This window comes from Berghia stephanieae, chromosome 2, assembly GCF_034508935.2.
Source record: "Berghia stephanieae isolate SIO BIC M18660-M18661 chromosome 2, UCSD_Bste_1.3, whole genome shotgun sequence".
In the NCBI taxonomy this organism is placed as follows: domain Eukaryota; kingdom Metazoa; phylum Mollusca; class Gastropoda; order Nudibranchia; family Aeolidiidae; genus Berghia; species Berghia stephanieae.
The window spans coordinates 77,337,593-77,352,681 of NC_088361.1; the positions used below are offsets into that span (position 1 = coordinate 77,337,593).

The 15,089-nt window shown below is 37.2% G+C and overlaps 1 protein-coding gene across 8 annotated transcripts in view; it reads right to left on the bottom strand.

Moving 5' to 3' along the window:
• Positions 1–12,135, bottom strand: part of LOC144965563 (BLOC-1-related complex subunit 8-like) — a 58,591-nt gene extending 46,456 nt beyond the window's left edge. For 4 of the 8 annotated variants that reach the window (XR_013644059.1, XM_078901044.1, XM_078901045.1 and 1 more), the window contains exons 1-3: positions 12,023–12,108; positions 9,418–9,481; positions 6,134–6,217 (exon numbers count right to left, since the gene is read on the bottom strand). Coding sequence is in view for 7 of the 8 variants with exons in the window: in XM_078901044.1 (XP_078757170.1) it covers positions 6,134–6,217; positions 9,418–9,478 (145 nt within the window). In the remaining variant the exon portion in view is untranslated. Of the gene's footprint in view, positions 1–6,133; positions 6,218–9,417; positions 9,482–11,515; positions 11,647–12,022 lie in introns of those variants that run through there. The other 4 variants (XM_078901042.1, XM_078901046.1, XM_078901049.1 and 1 more) reach the window with 4 other exon arrangements.
• Between the last annotated feature and the right edge of the window lie 2,954 nt (positions 12,136–15,089).

A 15,089-nucleotide genomic window follows, 5' to 3' on the forward strand; every position in this document is an offset into this window, starting at 1 on the left:
TTACACAACCCCCCCCCCCCCCCTACTGGCGCCCTTTTATAAAGACACGACTGCTAACTTCATGACTGATAAACAAGGACTATATCAAATTAACAATAAGTCTATACATTAAAACCACCCACACATTACAATGCCAGTTTTGTCAAGGTCCCAAATGTGGTGACATAATGAGATTTTACTGTGATTCAAATGTGTAATATATCGATTAATAAGTTTAGTTGTATTTATTTAACGTTTAGTTGTAAACTGCCAAACTGGCTACACTGCACATTGTTTTTGGTTTGAGTTGAATAGAACCTTTTTCCGATTATCATCTAACAATCTTGTTGTGTTGTTCTTTGAGGTTTGACTTAAATATAATTATTATTATTGATAAAACAATATCAATACAATACACTTGGCGACGACATTACAATTGGCGACGAGGTAAACTCTGCAAATCACCGACTTTCTCAACTTTATGTTAATTTTATCATCATGAATTCCTTCGGTTTCGGGCAGATTGAACAGTTTGACCCTCGGCTTTGTAACTTTGAGGAGTACCTGGAGAGATTAAACTATTTCTTTATTGCAAATGAAATTATTGACGAAAACAAAAAGAAAGCAGTCTTTATCTCAGTGATAGGACCAAAAACATTTAACTTACTGAGAGATTTAGTAACACCAAATTCCATTTCCGACCGAACATTCGAGGAGATAAGACAAGTACTTCAAAATCATTTTGAGCCAAAACCGCAGAAATTCGTAGCAAGGACAGAATTTGAGAAAAGAATTAGAAGGAAGGAGGAGTCAATAGGTGATTTTGTGGCCGCACTAAGAAAGCTGTCACAATACTGTCAGTTTGGTGATCAGGTGGAAGACCGGCTGTGTGAAAAACTAGTCAGATCAATCAACGATGAGACAATCCAAAGAAAACTACTCGCTGAACCAAATCTAACATTGCAACGAGCTATCGAAATCGGTCAAGCCATAAAACTATCGTACGAGGGAGCAAAGGGTTTAAACGAAAACCTCCCACAAACAGTAAACCTCATTCGAACTCAACAAAATCAACACAAGTAATGCATGCGTTGTGGTAACGACCACCGAGGTGTAACGTGCAAATTTATCAACGCCGAATGCCATTTCTGCCATAAAACGGGACACTTGGCAAAATGTTGTTTACAACGAAAACAACAAAACTTCAACCATCGACCTTCAAATCAAACGCAACGTCGTCCGTTTGAACAACAAAAATTTCGTCAACATAGGCAACAACAACGTCAACAGCAACAATGGCAACCTCAACATCAGCAAAATACACAACAAGGGCAACATCGACAACGTAGGCTACAGCATAATCAAAATCAAAACAGATGTCACAATTTGGAAAAACTCAATACCAATGAATCATATTATCTGCATCCTGAAGCTGACTCAGAAATCTCAAACGATATGTTTACTATTAGAAGCAAAACCAGTAAGCCAATCACGGTTGATCTACAATGCAATGAACAAAATATCACCTTTCAGCTAGACACCGGGGCAGCAGCATCTGTCATAACGAAGCAAGAATTCGATAAACATTTCAATGATCATAACTTTTCCCTTTCAGAAATTCAACTACAAACTTACACTGGTGAAAACGTTCATGTGTTTGGGAAATGTGAGATGCTAATCAAATATCAAAATCAAACCAAAACGTTACCATTGCACATCGTTGAAGGAAACGGTCCACCCTTGATGGGGCGAGACTGGCTGCAGGAATTAAAACTGGATTGGCAGCAACTGATTCGAAACAACAGCATCAACAACATCAATAAGACCAGGGATGACCTCGATAAAATACTGCAACAACATACTGAAGTTTTCAATGACAATGCAGGAACACTCAAGGACCACGTAACAAAAATCAACTTAAGGGACAACACTCCTATTTTTAAAAAGGCATGGCACCCACCTTTTGCCTTGAGGAAGAAAATCGAAGATGAACTGGATCGTTTAGAACGTGAGAAAATCATAAAGAAAGTAGAACATTCAGAATGGGCAACACCCATAGTACCAGTGATTAAAAATGACAAAACACTTAGAATCTGTGGTGATTACAAAGTGACATTAAACAAAGTCATCGCAAAGGAAGATCACCCAATTCCAAAACCAGAAGACTTAGCTTTCCAACTGTCTCATGGACAAAAATTCAGTTCAATTGATTTCAGTCATGCATTTACAAATCTTGTCTTGGATAAAGCTAGCCAGGAATTAACAACAATTAACACTCACTGTGGACTGTACGCTATGTTACGATTGCCATATGGAATTTCTTCCTGCCCAGCAATTTTTCAAAGGACAATTGAAAACATTTTCAGAGACATTCCCAATACAGTGATTTATTTTGACAATTTGTATTTAACTGGTTCAACAGATGATGAACATTTAGATACCCTCAGGAAAGTTCTTCAAAGATGCAAAGAAAAAGGACTAAATCTCAAAAGAAAGAAATGTGAGTTCATGAAAAATGAAATCAACTTTTTAGGGTACAAGCTCACAAAGGATGGTTTACTTCCACAACCAGAGAAGATAGAGGCAATTAAAAATGCACCCATTCCACACAACTTACAGGAACTAAGAGCCTATCTGGGCATGGTTAACTATTATTCAAAGTTCCTACCCAACCTTGCAAACAAACTAGCACCACTCTATGAGCTCCTGAAGAAAAACGTTCCTTGGCACTGGGAAAAATCACAACAAACAGCTTTTGAAAACTCCAAACAAGCTCTAATTTCTGACAAACTTCTCGTGCATTTTGACCCTGCAAAACAAATAACTCTGACTTGTGATGCATCGCCGCATGGTATTTCTGCAATAATCACACACATTTTTAACAACGGTGAAGAAAAACCCATTTCCTACGCATCGAGATCATTAGACCCTGCAGAAAGGAATTATTCCCAACTCGACAAAGAAGCCCTCAGTATCATTTTCGGCTTGAAAAAGTTCCACAAATTTCTCTATGGTCGACACATCATTATCAAAACTGACCACAAACCACTGCTAGGTTTGTTTGGCGAACACAAGCCAATTCCTGAGCATTCGTCTTCTAGAATACAACGATGGGCACTTATATTGAGCGCCTATGACTACACTCTACAACACATACCAGGTCATCGAAACAATGCAGATGGTCTCAGCAGACTGCCATTACCATCTTGTACACAAACGCAACCAGCGCAACTACCCGAGGATGTTCTACATGTCTTCAATGTAATCGACTCAACACCAGTGACGAGTTTAACTATCGCCTTCGAAACGAAGATGGATCCAACACTTAGCAAAGTCTACGACTACTGCCTAAATGGCTGGCCTTCAACGTATAATTCATTTTCAGATGATGAATCGCTGCAACCTTACTTCCTTCGTCGTGCAGAACTCAGCATCGACAATGAGTGTCTCCTCTGGGGCATTCGTGTTATCATACCTCCAAAACTCCGCAAAAGCATCCTTGATCTGCTCCACGAAGAACACATCGGAATCGTCCGTATGAAGGCACTAGCACGTGGCTATGTGTGGTGGCCTCACATCGACAAAGCTCTTGAAAACGTATCAAAATCTTGTTTCGAGTGTCTAAGTATGCGCAACGCACCACCATCAACACCTCTTCATCAATGGATCTGGCCCAGCAAACCATGGCACCACATCCACATCGATTTCGCCGGACCATTCCTAGGAAAAATGTTCCTCGTAATCATTGACGAACATTCAAAATGGATTGACGTCCATATCATGGATACATATACGACGCAAAGCACCATCTCTAAACTGAGAAATGTTTTTGCTACTCATGGACTTCCTGATATTATCGTTTCAGACAATGGACCTACCTTTTGTTCACACGATTTCCAAACTTTTCTTACTCTCAATGGCATCAAACATATCAAAACAGCACCGTACCATCCAGCAACCAATGGGCTTGCTGAAAGAGCAGTAGGAATTTTCAAAACTTCAATGAAAAAACTGACAGGTGGAACACTCCAAGATCGTGTCAATCGTTTCCTCATAAAATACCGCTCCACACCACAATCTACAACTGAAATGACACCTGCCGAATTGCTTATGAACAGAAAAATTAAGACTCGTATTGACCTAATTCATGATTCTGTACATGCAAATGTTACTAAAAATCAAAATACACAAAAAGTTCACCATGATAAGAAATCAAAATTCAGACAGTTCAACACTGGTGAAGATGTAGTTGTTAAAAATCATTCTTCTAATGTTCCAAAATATGTTCCAGGCAAAATTATTGAACAAACAGGACCCGTGTCCTATAAAGTACTTTCAAATGGAATTCTCAAGAGATTCCACGCAGATCAAATCCATAGCGCTAGATACTCTAGTCCTACTACTACTGATGTAAATGAGCGATACATGCCTATCAGAAATGACTTTCAAATTCAGAACCATGACTTGCCTATTCCTATTCCCATTCAAAGTGAATTACCTATCACTAGAAATTATCCTACTGATGATTTTACTGAAAATCAATGTGAGAAAATAACTGTTGATGTAGAAGAATCAAATGATTACCATCCATCTCAAATTTCAACACCAACTGAAAAAGAATCAAGGCTTAGCAGCCCTAATCTGCCACCATTACGCAGATCTGAAAGGATTCGTAAACCCCCTGAGAAACTTGACTTGTAATGCATACGCTATATTTATGAGTTAAATCACTACTGTATCACTCACACTCACAGTAAATGAGTATCATTCTGGTAAATGTTTCTAACAGGGATGGAGGACAATGTTACACTGTATAAAAAGTAATAAAATTTTGATTTTTTACTGGTATGGTAAATCACCATTGTAATCAGTAATCCCAAATCGCAAATTTCTGATTTTGATTCAATTTTAAATGAACCCCTTATGTCTTCAACATAGGATGGAGGGATGTAATATATCGATTAATAAGTTTAGTTGTATTTATTTAACGTTTAGTTGTAAACTGCCAAACTGGCTACACTGCACATTGTTTTTGGTTTGAGTTGAATAGAACCTTTTTCCGATTATCATCTAACAATCTTGTTGTGTTGTTCTTTGAGGTTTGACTTAAATATAATTATTATTATTGATAAAACAATATCAATACAATACACTTGGCGACGACATTACAAAATGATTCTCTATTTCCAATTATCTTTATCACTAATTTGCCAACTATTTTCTTTCACATAATCAAAATAAATGTGGTTCTGAAATAACCTGGGTCTAAAAGACTGATAAAAAAAACACCTGAATCTTATAGGAAAATGATAGTGATAAAATGTAGCCCACAGAAAAACCCCCCAAAAAACTAGACGAGATGCATTTGCATCATAAAATGTTGACATAAAAGCATCATGTCGATATATCAGTCCATTCAAAAAATGAAAGGGAAACTAATGGGAAATAGAGTTGGAACAAGTTCAAATAAATAGAGGATGACATGAATAAATACATCCAATCATAAGCTTCTTTAGTGCTCGTCCAACACCTATGTGTAATTCTGTGGTATATTGTTGCAGAAAAGAAAGGCTTTTTTTTATTCTAATAACATACTTGGCTACTTGAAAATCTAAAAAATCATAATTTCTTGGAGATAAAGATTGTAGTCACTAAAGTTAACTTAAAAAATATACAATTTACTCTCACGGGGTTAAATAACACTTCGAAAGCCTTACAAAGATGTAGTGTGGCATCAACTTTCATTTTTAATAAGTTTTAATGACTTAGAGATGCTCTTGAAGTTCAGAAAATGGAGATAAATTCTACAAATTTTTGGTAATAGTAGACAGGTCTGTAAAGGTGCCTTTTTAATGGACCAATGGCATTTCCAAGCCTTTAACCTGGTGCATTCCAAATGTACACACTTGGAAACAACAGGAAAATGTAATTTTTGCTGAAATATGAGCATTGAACATAGACTTAACCGCTTATAAGCACAATCTGGTTATGAGCAAGCTGAAGACTGCTTACATATAAATAGCAAATCAAGTCGATTCATTACCATTTTCATTTATATACTTCTATAGGCTCTGAGGTGTTTCTAATCTGGTAGTAATGATTGGCTAATTAATTAAAACCGATGCACAATTATCATGAATGAAACAGAACCAACCTTTTTTAACCTTATGGTCCAGTTCTTGGTCAACATGACTGTATAGTGGCTGACCAGACATTCTTCTGAAGATAATATCACCAGCTGAAACACAATGTAAAAGCATTTTAAAACTCTAAAGTCTAATCTGGCATGGCATTTTTTTGCATCGCTTGCAGCCGCAAAAAATTGCAAAATATCACTGATTTGCATTGCGGCTGCAAAATCTGCATTTTTTTTTTTTTTTTGCAAATCTTTGCAAAACAATGATAATAATTTTTTAAAAAGGCAAAAAAAAAGAAAAAAAAAAAGACGAATTTTATTTGTTTTAATTTGATAGCTCGTGTAGAACGTGAAAGAAAATTAACCAAGAATAGTTTCTTTTTTACTATCCATAGCCCTACTATATTACTCCAGTCGGCCATGTTACTATCCCATTTTCTTCTTTTTTTACTGGCGTGATATGAATTTACATTTGTTGCAAGCACCGTGAAATCTTTAAAATCAAACAAGTACCCCATCTCTTTCATGAACTAATTATGGGGTTTTAGGAAAATTAACTGCAAATTTTTGCAAATATTTTGCAAATATTGCTGTTTTCAGCTTGCACATTTTGGGATTTTGCTTGCAAAATTTGGGATATTTTAAGAAAAAAAACTGCCATGTCAGTCTCAAACCATTCAGCCATTGTGAGGCACTCCTTAAAAAAAAATAGTTGAAGTCTTGATCAACACACATTAAATTATGAATAAAGGCTAATCTGGCATGGTGGTTTTTTGCAAAATAAAATAAAAAATTTTGTGTCCACATTCCCAAATTTTGCAAGCAAAAATCAACAAAATTTGCAAAAATATTAGGACTGATTTTCGTAAAAACTGACAATAAGTTCAAGAAAGAGAAAAGCGTTTTGGGTCTGTGTAATTGGTAGAGAGAGAGAGATTAACTAAAAATTGACCATAAGCTAAAATTTTTAAAAATCCTCCTCAACAAAGCATGCCTAGCCCCAATCTCAAATTTCAAGGACATTCGATGGATAAAACCTCCCATTCCAGGAACAATACACTGTCGCTGGTGTCAATTATATCACAAAGGCAAATGATATAATAAACGTATAAAGACGGAAGGCTATTAGAAAAAAATACCCCAACAAACTGGCATTGACAGGAAATGACTTGACACTGCCAACTGTAATAGTCATTCTTAGAAGGTTCTCTAATTGTAACCAATTTGACCACGCAATCAACGATGATGCATAGAAAGGGCTTCCCTTTGACAAATTTACTGTCTAGTCTAGGCAATAAATATAAATTCTATTTATTTTATTGATATTATAATTTATTCTCTTTCTGGAGTCTAAGTGTGGGATTTGATTTTAATATTCCTGAAACTGGATAGATTGTCATAACATAGGAGTGTGAGCACCATTAGAAGATGCTGCCAAGTTTTAGTCATTTGCTGAGGCCAGACTTCAAGCTTAGTCTCAGACTAGGATATATCATAGCATCGACATGATAGCATTTAATTTTGGATTGAGAGAGCTTCGATTTGGAAGGAAAATACAGTAGAATTACTTTAAACCGAAATTTTGAGGACCTTCTAAACCATTTCAGTTTAAAGACATTTTGGTTTAAAGCAAGTTCCCGTTTTGCGATGTTTTTCAAGGGTAGTAACTATTTAAGAAATTTGCTCATTTAATCGTATCAGGGGATTCCCCTTAAATGTAGTTGTTGAATAAATGCCGTCTTCGTAACCATTAAAAACTTGTTATTTTTTAATTTTATTATTTTATTTATTTATTTTTTTTTTTGGTGTGTTTTAAAAATATTTTTGGGGGTTTTTGTTTTCAATTCAAAATTGTTGAAAGAGTTGGGTTCGGGATACCGTGTTTTTTACATATCTCTGTCTTGATCAACTTTATTTTCATCGACTTCATATAGTATTTTGATTTTAAACTCCAACGTGTAAGCACAGTGCTTTCTTTTAGACATCTTTTAGTAAAATGTAAAGCTAAAATAAGATCGAAAGTACTTGTGCGATAATTGATAATGAATGATGCGCAGCTACTCAGAGGTGAAATGAAATGGAAATGAAAAGGCGTGTCAATACTAAGCTATCTACTACACACCTCTCTTTTGTTGAAAAGCCATTAGGTTCAAAGGCCTAATTACATAGAACCCCCCCCCCCCCCCCCCCCCCTCTCACACACATTCAATCAAAGTGGAAATGAAATGGCATGTCAATGGTAAGTTGTCTACCACCCCTCTCCTTATTGTCGTGTTGAAAATCCAGTCAGTTCCAAAGCATCAACACACGAGCGAGAACATCTCGCTTGCGTAATTCTACACCCCAACCCCCCCTCTTTCCTCATTTTTCGCCTGCCAGTCACCCGTTGTCTTCCTTTTCCAGTCTGCAATCGTGGTGCTGGCCAAACCCAAGTGCAGTGATTGAAGTGTTTGCCTACCCCCCCCCCCACCCCTCATCTTATACTTATGCTCTTTGTTTTAATATCGCCGGGCATTATTATGTGGGGCCAGCTTCCCGAATTTTTGAAGAAAAAAGTGAGAGAGAAAAAGGGAAGGTGCTCTCAAGTTGTTTCGGTTTAAAGAAAGTCCTTCTTAGAAGTATTTCGGTTCATCGTAATAATTAGTACAAAGAAAATGAAGAAACTAGTACAATTTATTAAATTCTTTGCGGTTTAAGGTATTTTTCGGTTTAGCTTCTTTCGGTTTAAAGTAATCAGTTACGAATCGCAGAGGCAAAAAGTGTCCTATTGCTATTGACACAGGTTCTATCAAAAATGTAAGATAAATGCAGATCGTCGATAGTGTGAGTAAACACTTTTTAAAAACCCGTCATTTGATCAGTCAACAGTCAATATCACGGGATTTGATTCAAGACAGAAGGGCTAGAGCTCAGGTGGTCGCTGGTTCGGATAAGTGATTTGATTCATCATGGCAAAAGTAAGTTCAAGTATGAAATGGAACAAAATATTATCTTAACCAGATGTGTTGCTAATTTCGTCTTTGGAAATCTTTCGCATTGAAAGTATGAAGGCTGGTATCTTACCTGCCATCGTGTACTAGATAGCTTGATGTTACCAGCACAAAATAGCCGAATTAGTCACCGTCCTTACAATGCCCACTTCTAGGCAAGAGCCTAGCTAGTCAGAGACTAGAAAATGTTAATAAAATTCGATATTTTTAAAGTTACTTACTTCGCTTAGGCTTAAGACAAACAAGTCATTTACTAGACTAGTATATAACTAAATCAGTCCGCTTACATAAAATTGGGCCATGTATACATACCAGGCAAGTGCTGTCCAAAGAAGCACAGTAAGCACTGCCTACCCAAGACTTTCAAGTTCATTGCCTATAATATTGCAGAGAAAAGTAAGACGAACGTCTACAAAATATTCATACGTTTTGTAAATTTGAATGAAAAATTGGGAATAGTATCCTGATAGTCAAGGAAAAATCTACTGGTGTGGCACAATGAAGAAATAGAGGAAGAGAGAGAGAGTAGCAAAGCACATTTCCACTACTTGTTTCATCAACCTAATAAGCTAATAGTATAGACAAGCAGATAATAAACTGCTTTCCCTCGCCGTTATATGAGATATATAGAAAGCCCCAGCCAGAACTGGCAACTCGCTAGTAGCAAATATTATAGGATCCAGTAAGCATTTTCAAAGGGCCTTGTTTTGTGTGTATTGTTCGTGTCGTGTGCGGCTATGTGGTCTAGTGGTATGACACTCGGCTTTCGGATCGGAAGGTCCCGAGTTCAAGCCTTGTTCGGTGCATAGTTGAGTCCTTGGAAAAGACTCTTTACTCACATTCTCTCACTGTACTCAAGAGTAAAATGAGTACCTGTTGTCTCTGTCCGAAAAAATTATAATATCGCCTATCAGGTGGCATGACTTGTTCTACATGTGAAGTGTTGTTGGCTAGGGACCCTTTGTAAAGCTCTTTGAGCACATTTAGTGGATATTGCACTATATAAAAGTTCAAGTTTTTTTTTGTTTGAGTGTTTTAAGAAGTCTTGATTTCATTCAATGATTGATTATGAAAGATTCGTCATTGGCACTGATAGGCCTATTGTTATATTATTAATTGTGGGACATGAGGATGGTGAAGTTAGACAAGCCCAACTTTACGATTTTGTTGATAATAGGAGGAACAAAATATGCTTGTCGAGAGAAAAAGGCCACCACATATGCCTGATACATACATACATATGAACATACATACACACTCAAGCACCAACACAAAACAACGTTTTAAAAGAGACTGTTAAGAGAATTACAATCAAAGTTTTGTTGAGACAAGATAAAAATGCTAAGATTACAATAATCTTTTAATAAAAAAAAAAAAGGGGAGGCCTTCCGAAAGCTCCCCATGCTAGCATTTCCTTGAATTTGTATTTTCTAACCGTGGATCTTTTGTCATGGGTTTATTTATTCAATTTGTCAATATATGGTAGCATTTAAAAAGCTCTAGCAAACCTTGATAGATTAGTGAAAGTTTGTTTTTGTTTTGTTTTTAAGGGTTTTACGGCGCTTGCAACACATTTAGGTTATATCAACGCCAGTAAAAAGGAAGAAAATTGGATAGTAAAAAGTTCTAGAATTACAATTAAAGCACCCAAGAGAAAGGAAGGACAAAGGGGAACTGGGAACAAATAGAGATCAGATGCAGATTCCAAGAGCAAACCATCAATGTACTTAGTTTGAGATCACCTATAAGTCTCATCCGGACACAAGCACAAAATCCAACAAAGAGGAATACACTCAAATGCTTACATTATACATTAAAAATAACAAACATAATAATACATAACAGAGAGATGATTTACAAGGAAAAAAATATCATCTCCCAAAACAATAACTATGCATTTGACTGTTTCCCTCCCAGCCAGGGTCAGGACAAAACCAAGTAATCTCACTCCAAGACAACGACAGAAAACAATTGGAAAACGGGTATGGTGAGATAGAAGACACAGCATGTACCTCCCTGCCCACTATGGGAGGTCAGGATCCCCACCCAGTAGTGAAAGTTTAAACTTTCCTAAATACGACCATTGTTTTGGTTTTCCGCCGCCATTTTGTTTGCATGGGTGACGGAGGTGTATAAAAACGATCCGTTAAGATACACCGTCAACGGAGGTGCATAAAAACACTACGTTTTCCTATTAGGGTTAGTCTATATTATTTCTTAGGGTTAGTTGAGAGAATATTTGGGTTGTTTCCCTTAGCATGGGAAGCTTTCGGAAGGCCTCCCATCTATCGCATTCCGAGTACGTCCCAATATTGAGGGAATTATTGAATTATCCCATAGGCGCCCCATTAATAATGAATACCTAATGAAAACAAAAATATCACTGCGCAAGGTCCGAAGACTTACTTACAGGTCTGATAATCCAATGTGTTATGGACTCATTGTTGTGATGGAATACTCTCAACAAATCTACGCACGATAGCCAGTTGTCTGTCCATTACAACATTGTTTCCTTGTTTTAATTTGAATTGTAATTAAGCCCACATAGACCATAATTTTAGACGAGCATAGCTGTAGATAGTGATAGGGTGGTATCATTATCATCAGCCTCTGACCTGCAACTGCAAATATCTGCACGTCGGAACGGTTAAATAATAACAACCAAAGTCCAAAGTCAACACCAACAAAAGGTGCCTCGAACCAGCAAGTTCACGATTTACCTTCTAACCAACAACGAAAGACGAACGACGAGGAAGAAAGCGACGATTGTCCTCATATCAGTCTTTCTTAGTCTTGGCCTTGGGACAATCTTCGTTTTCTCACTCGTAGTTCGTTGTACGTTGGGAACGTAGTCGGCGTTAACTCGTAAAGCATAATTATTTGTTTTAGTGTAGGAATTAAACTCTTGAATAATTACAGTTCATGTTCCGTCCAAATGTTACAGCAAAGGGTATTTGGAGAAATTTTAAGTCATCAACCTAAGCCTTAGCTTTAGCCTCTTCCATGTTTCAAAACAAAAACATGTCAAGTGACAAGTGTCAAGCTGGAGGGTGTGTCTTTTTTACGAAACCTGCCGAAACCCGCCGAAACCCGCCGAAACCTTACGAATCCCGACAAAGTTATGGGAAGTAGGTAGCAGTGGGGAGTGAACCTGGAACTCAGGGAAGTGTACACCATTGGGGAGTGAACCTGGGACTGGGTTTCGTAAAAAAGAATTAGACTCCTTCCGCACTAAGACAAAACTGTCACGGGACAAATTTGTCCTGTCCCACTGGAGAAAACTTCTATTCGAAAGGGGTTCCGCACTAGGACAGGACTGTCCCAGGACACACCTGCGCGAATGCATTATATATATATATATATATATTTTTTTTTTTACAAGATTCAAAAGTTTATTTGTAGGCAATTGTAACTCTAATAATTCACATTTTATGAATCAACATAAGATACGACATGACGATAATGATTTTTTATACTGTACAATGGGATTTGTTTACATAAGATTTATATAATCATGAAATATTCTTATAGCAAGAGTAATATTATTGCTACTACTACTATACTACTACTACTAACTACTACTACTTACTACTACTACTACTACTACTACTATACTACTACTACTACTACTACTACTACTACTACTACTACTACTATACTACACTACTACTACTACTACTACCTACTACTACTACTACTACTACTACTATACTACTACTACTACTACTACTAACACTATACAAACTAACTACTACTACTACTACTACTACTACTACTACTACTACTACTACTACTACTATACTACTACTACTACTACTACTACTACTACACTACTACTACTATACTACTACTACTACTACTACTACTACTACTACTACTACTACTACTACTACTACTACTACTACTACTAGTATGGTGAATATTCTACTTCTTACTACTACGTGGAAAAAAAAGACAAATTGAAAGAGAAAACAATATTGGGTACATCCTTTAATGACCCAAAGATTGCTCAAGGGTCAATTCCGTAGACTATGGTAATCTCCGATCTTATCTTAAAATGACTTTCTTGGAATCACCTCATTTCACCAGTTGCAAATGAGTACCAGTTCGCTGATGAAAGTAATCTTTGACGGACTAGCATCATTCAAGAGGATAATAGAAAGTCAGCATGCTTCGTACCCGAAAGGCATCAGTTGAGTAAGTCACCTCGCCTAGCTCAATTTGCGGCGCTGCACTGCGGTTGACGCCTGGGTTATACCTCGTCCTAGCTAAATTTTCGGCGCTGCACTGCGGCTGACGCCTGGGTTATTCCATTCTTCCCTTGGAATAGACCCTCGAGAAAAATTTCCCCTATGGGGTGAAAAAGGGAATTTTATTATTTTAAAGTTTAAACTGTTATCTGTCTGCTCAACGCCACAGAAACATGGATAAGTTCAGGATTTATAAGCTTAGGAGACAAGATGGCCCATGGTTAGCGCGTTGTATTCTGGACTCAGAGGTTCTGTGTTCGATTCCGACCGAAGCCAATTTGTACTTTCTAGAGCAAGAAAATTTACTCCAATCACTCACTCCATTCAGGTGTAAAAGGGTACCTGTCAAGCTGAGATAGTAATCTGCGATAGACTACAGACTAGCGTCCTGTTCAAAGGTTTTCAAACAAATACGTTAATTGTCCGCTTCACGCTATTGAAACCGGAATAACTCCTGCACAAGGCTACAAGGCTCTAAAGGACTTAATTTGTTTTACAATGAGTCCAAGTGGCTCAGAAGGACTTACTTAAAAATATTTTCATTGAGAATTCCCGAAATAAATAACGATAAAGATAATTGATCCCACAAGTTACCGAATAGATGTGCGACCGGTTTTAGACACGTTACTGCTGTGTCACAAAGTGTGACACTTCTTAAATTATATTTATAAACATACGTTTTTAAATTGCCGAAAATGTTTATGTTGCTATGCCTTCTGTACGTGGTTTCATCACATAGAATTATTTTTTGAATTCTTCTTGCTTTTTTATATTCAGAATTGAAATAAATAAATAAATTATAACTGTGAAATTGCATGTAAGCTTCAGTTTAATATACGAAAACAGATAAAATGGACGTTTCGGGTTTCCCCGTCATCAACAACACATGATGAATTAAAAACTACAGACGAATGAGATAATGTGGTAGTGGCGTTGTTAAGATGCATAAACAAAAACATTGATGGGCAGGAAATTGTATGCTACTTTGTGAGGAAGCGCGAATTAAAACAGAGCAATAGAAATTTATAAAAGGTGCGTGCTTAATTATGTTAAAAGAGGGGAGGCGAGAAGGAACTGTGTAATGCAGTATAGAAAGTGAACTAAAATAAAGTGTGGACTATTGTTGGAAAATAAATACAATGGAATTGGAAATAAATACAAAATATAAGGGATGTAGGTATTAATATATTAGTGGCATTAGCCGCAGCAGAAGCAACATTAGTAGTAGAAGTAGTAGTAGTAGTAGTAGTAGTAGTAGTAGTAGTAGTAGTAGTAGTAGTAGTAGTAGTAGTAGTAGAAGGGATGCAGAAAATAAAGACAGGCATTTCAATTTTGACACGGCGCCGCCAAGTCTGGGACTTTTTTGTCCTAGTGCGGAAGGCTGCTATATTTTTCTACTATCACAAACGATATGAACACGGGACTGGGACAGTCCTGTCCCGTTGATTTTGTAGCATTTCACAACGGCTTGGGACACAACGGGACTGTATTGTCCCGTCCCAATAGGTGCGGTAGATTTCTCTAAATTCTATATGTTACAGATTTGGGACAGGACTGTCCCAGGACAGTCCTGTCCTAGTGCGGAAGAGGGTTTAGTGTTTTTTTTTTTACGAAACCCGCCGAAACCCGCCGAAACCCGACAATATCCAGCTAAGTTATGGGAAGTAGACAACTGTGGGGAGTGAACCCGAGACTCAGGGAAGTGTACACCAGTCGGGAGTCAACCTGAGACTA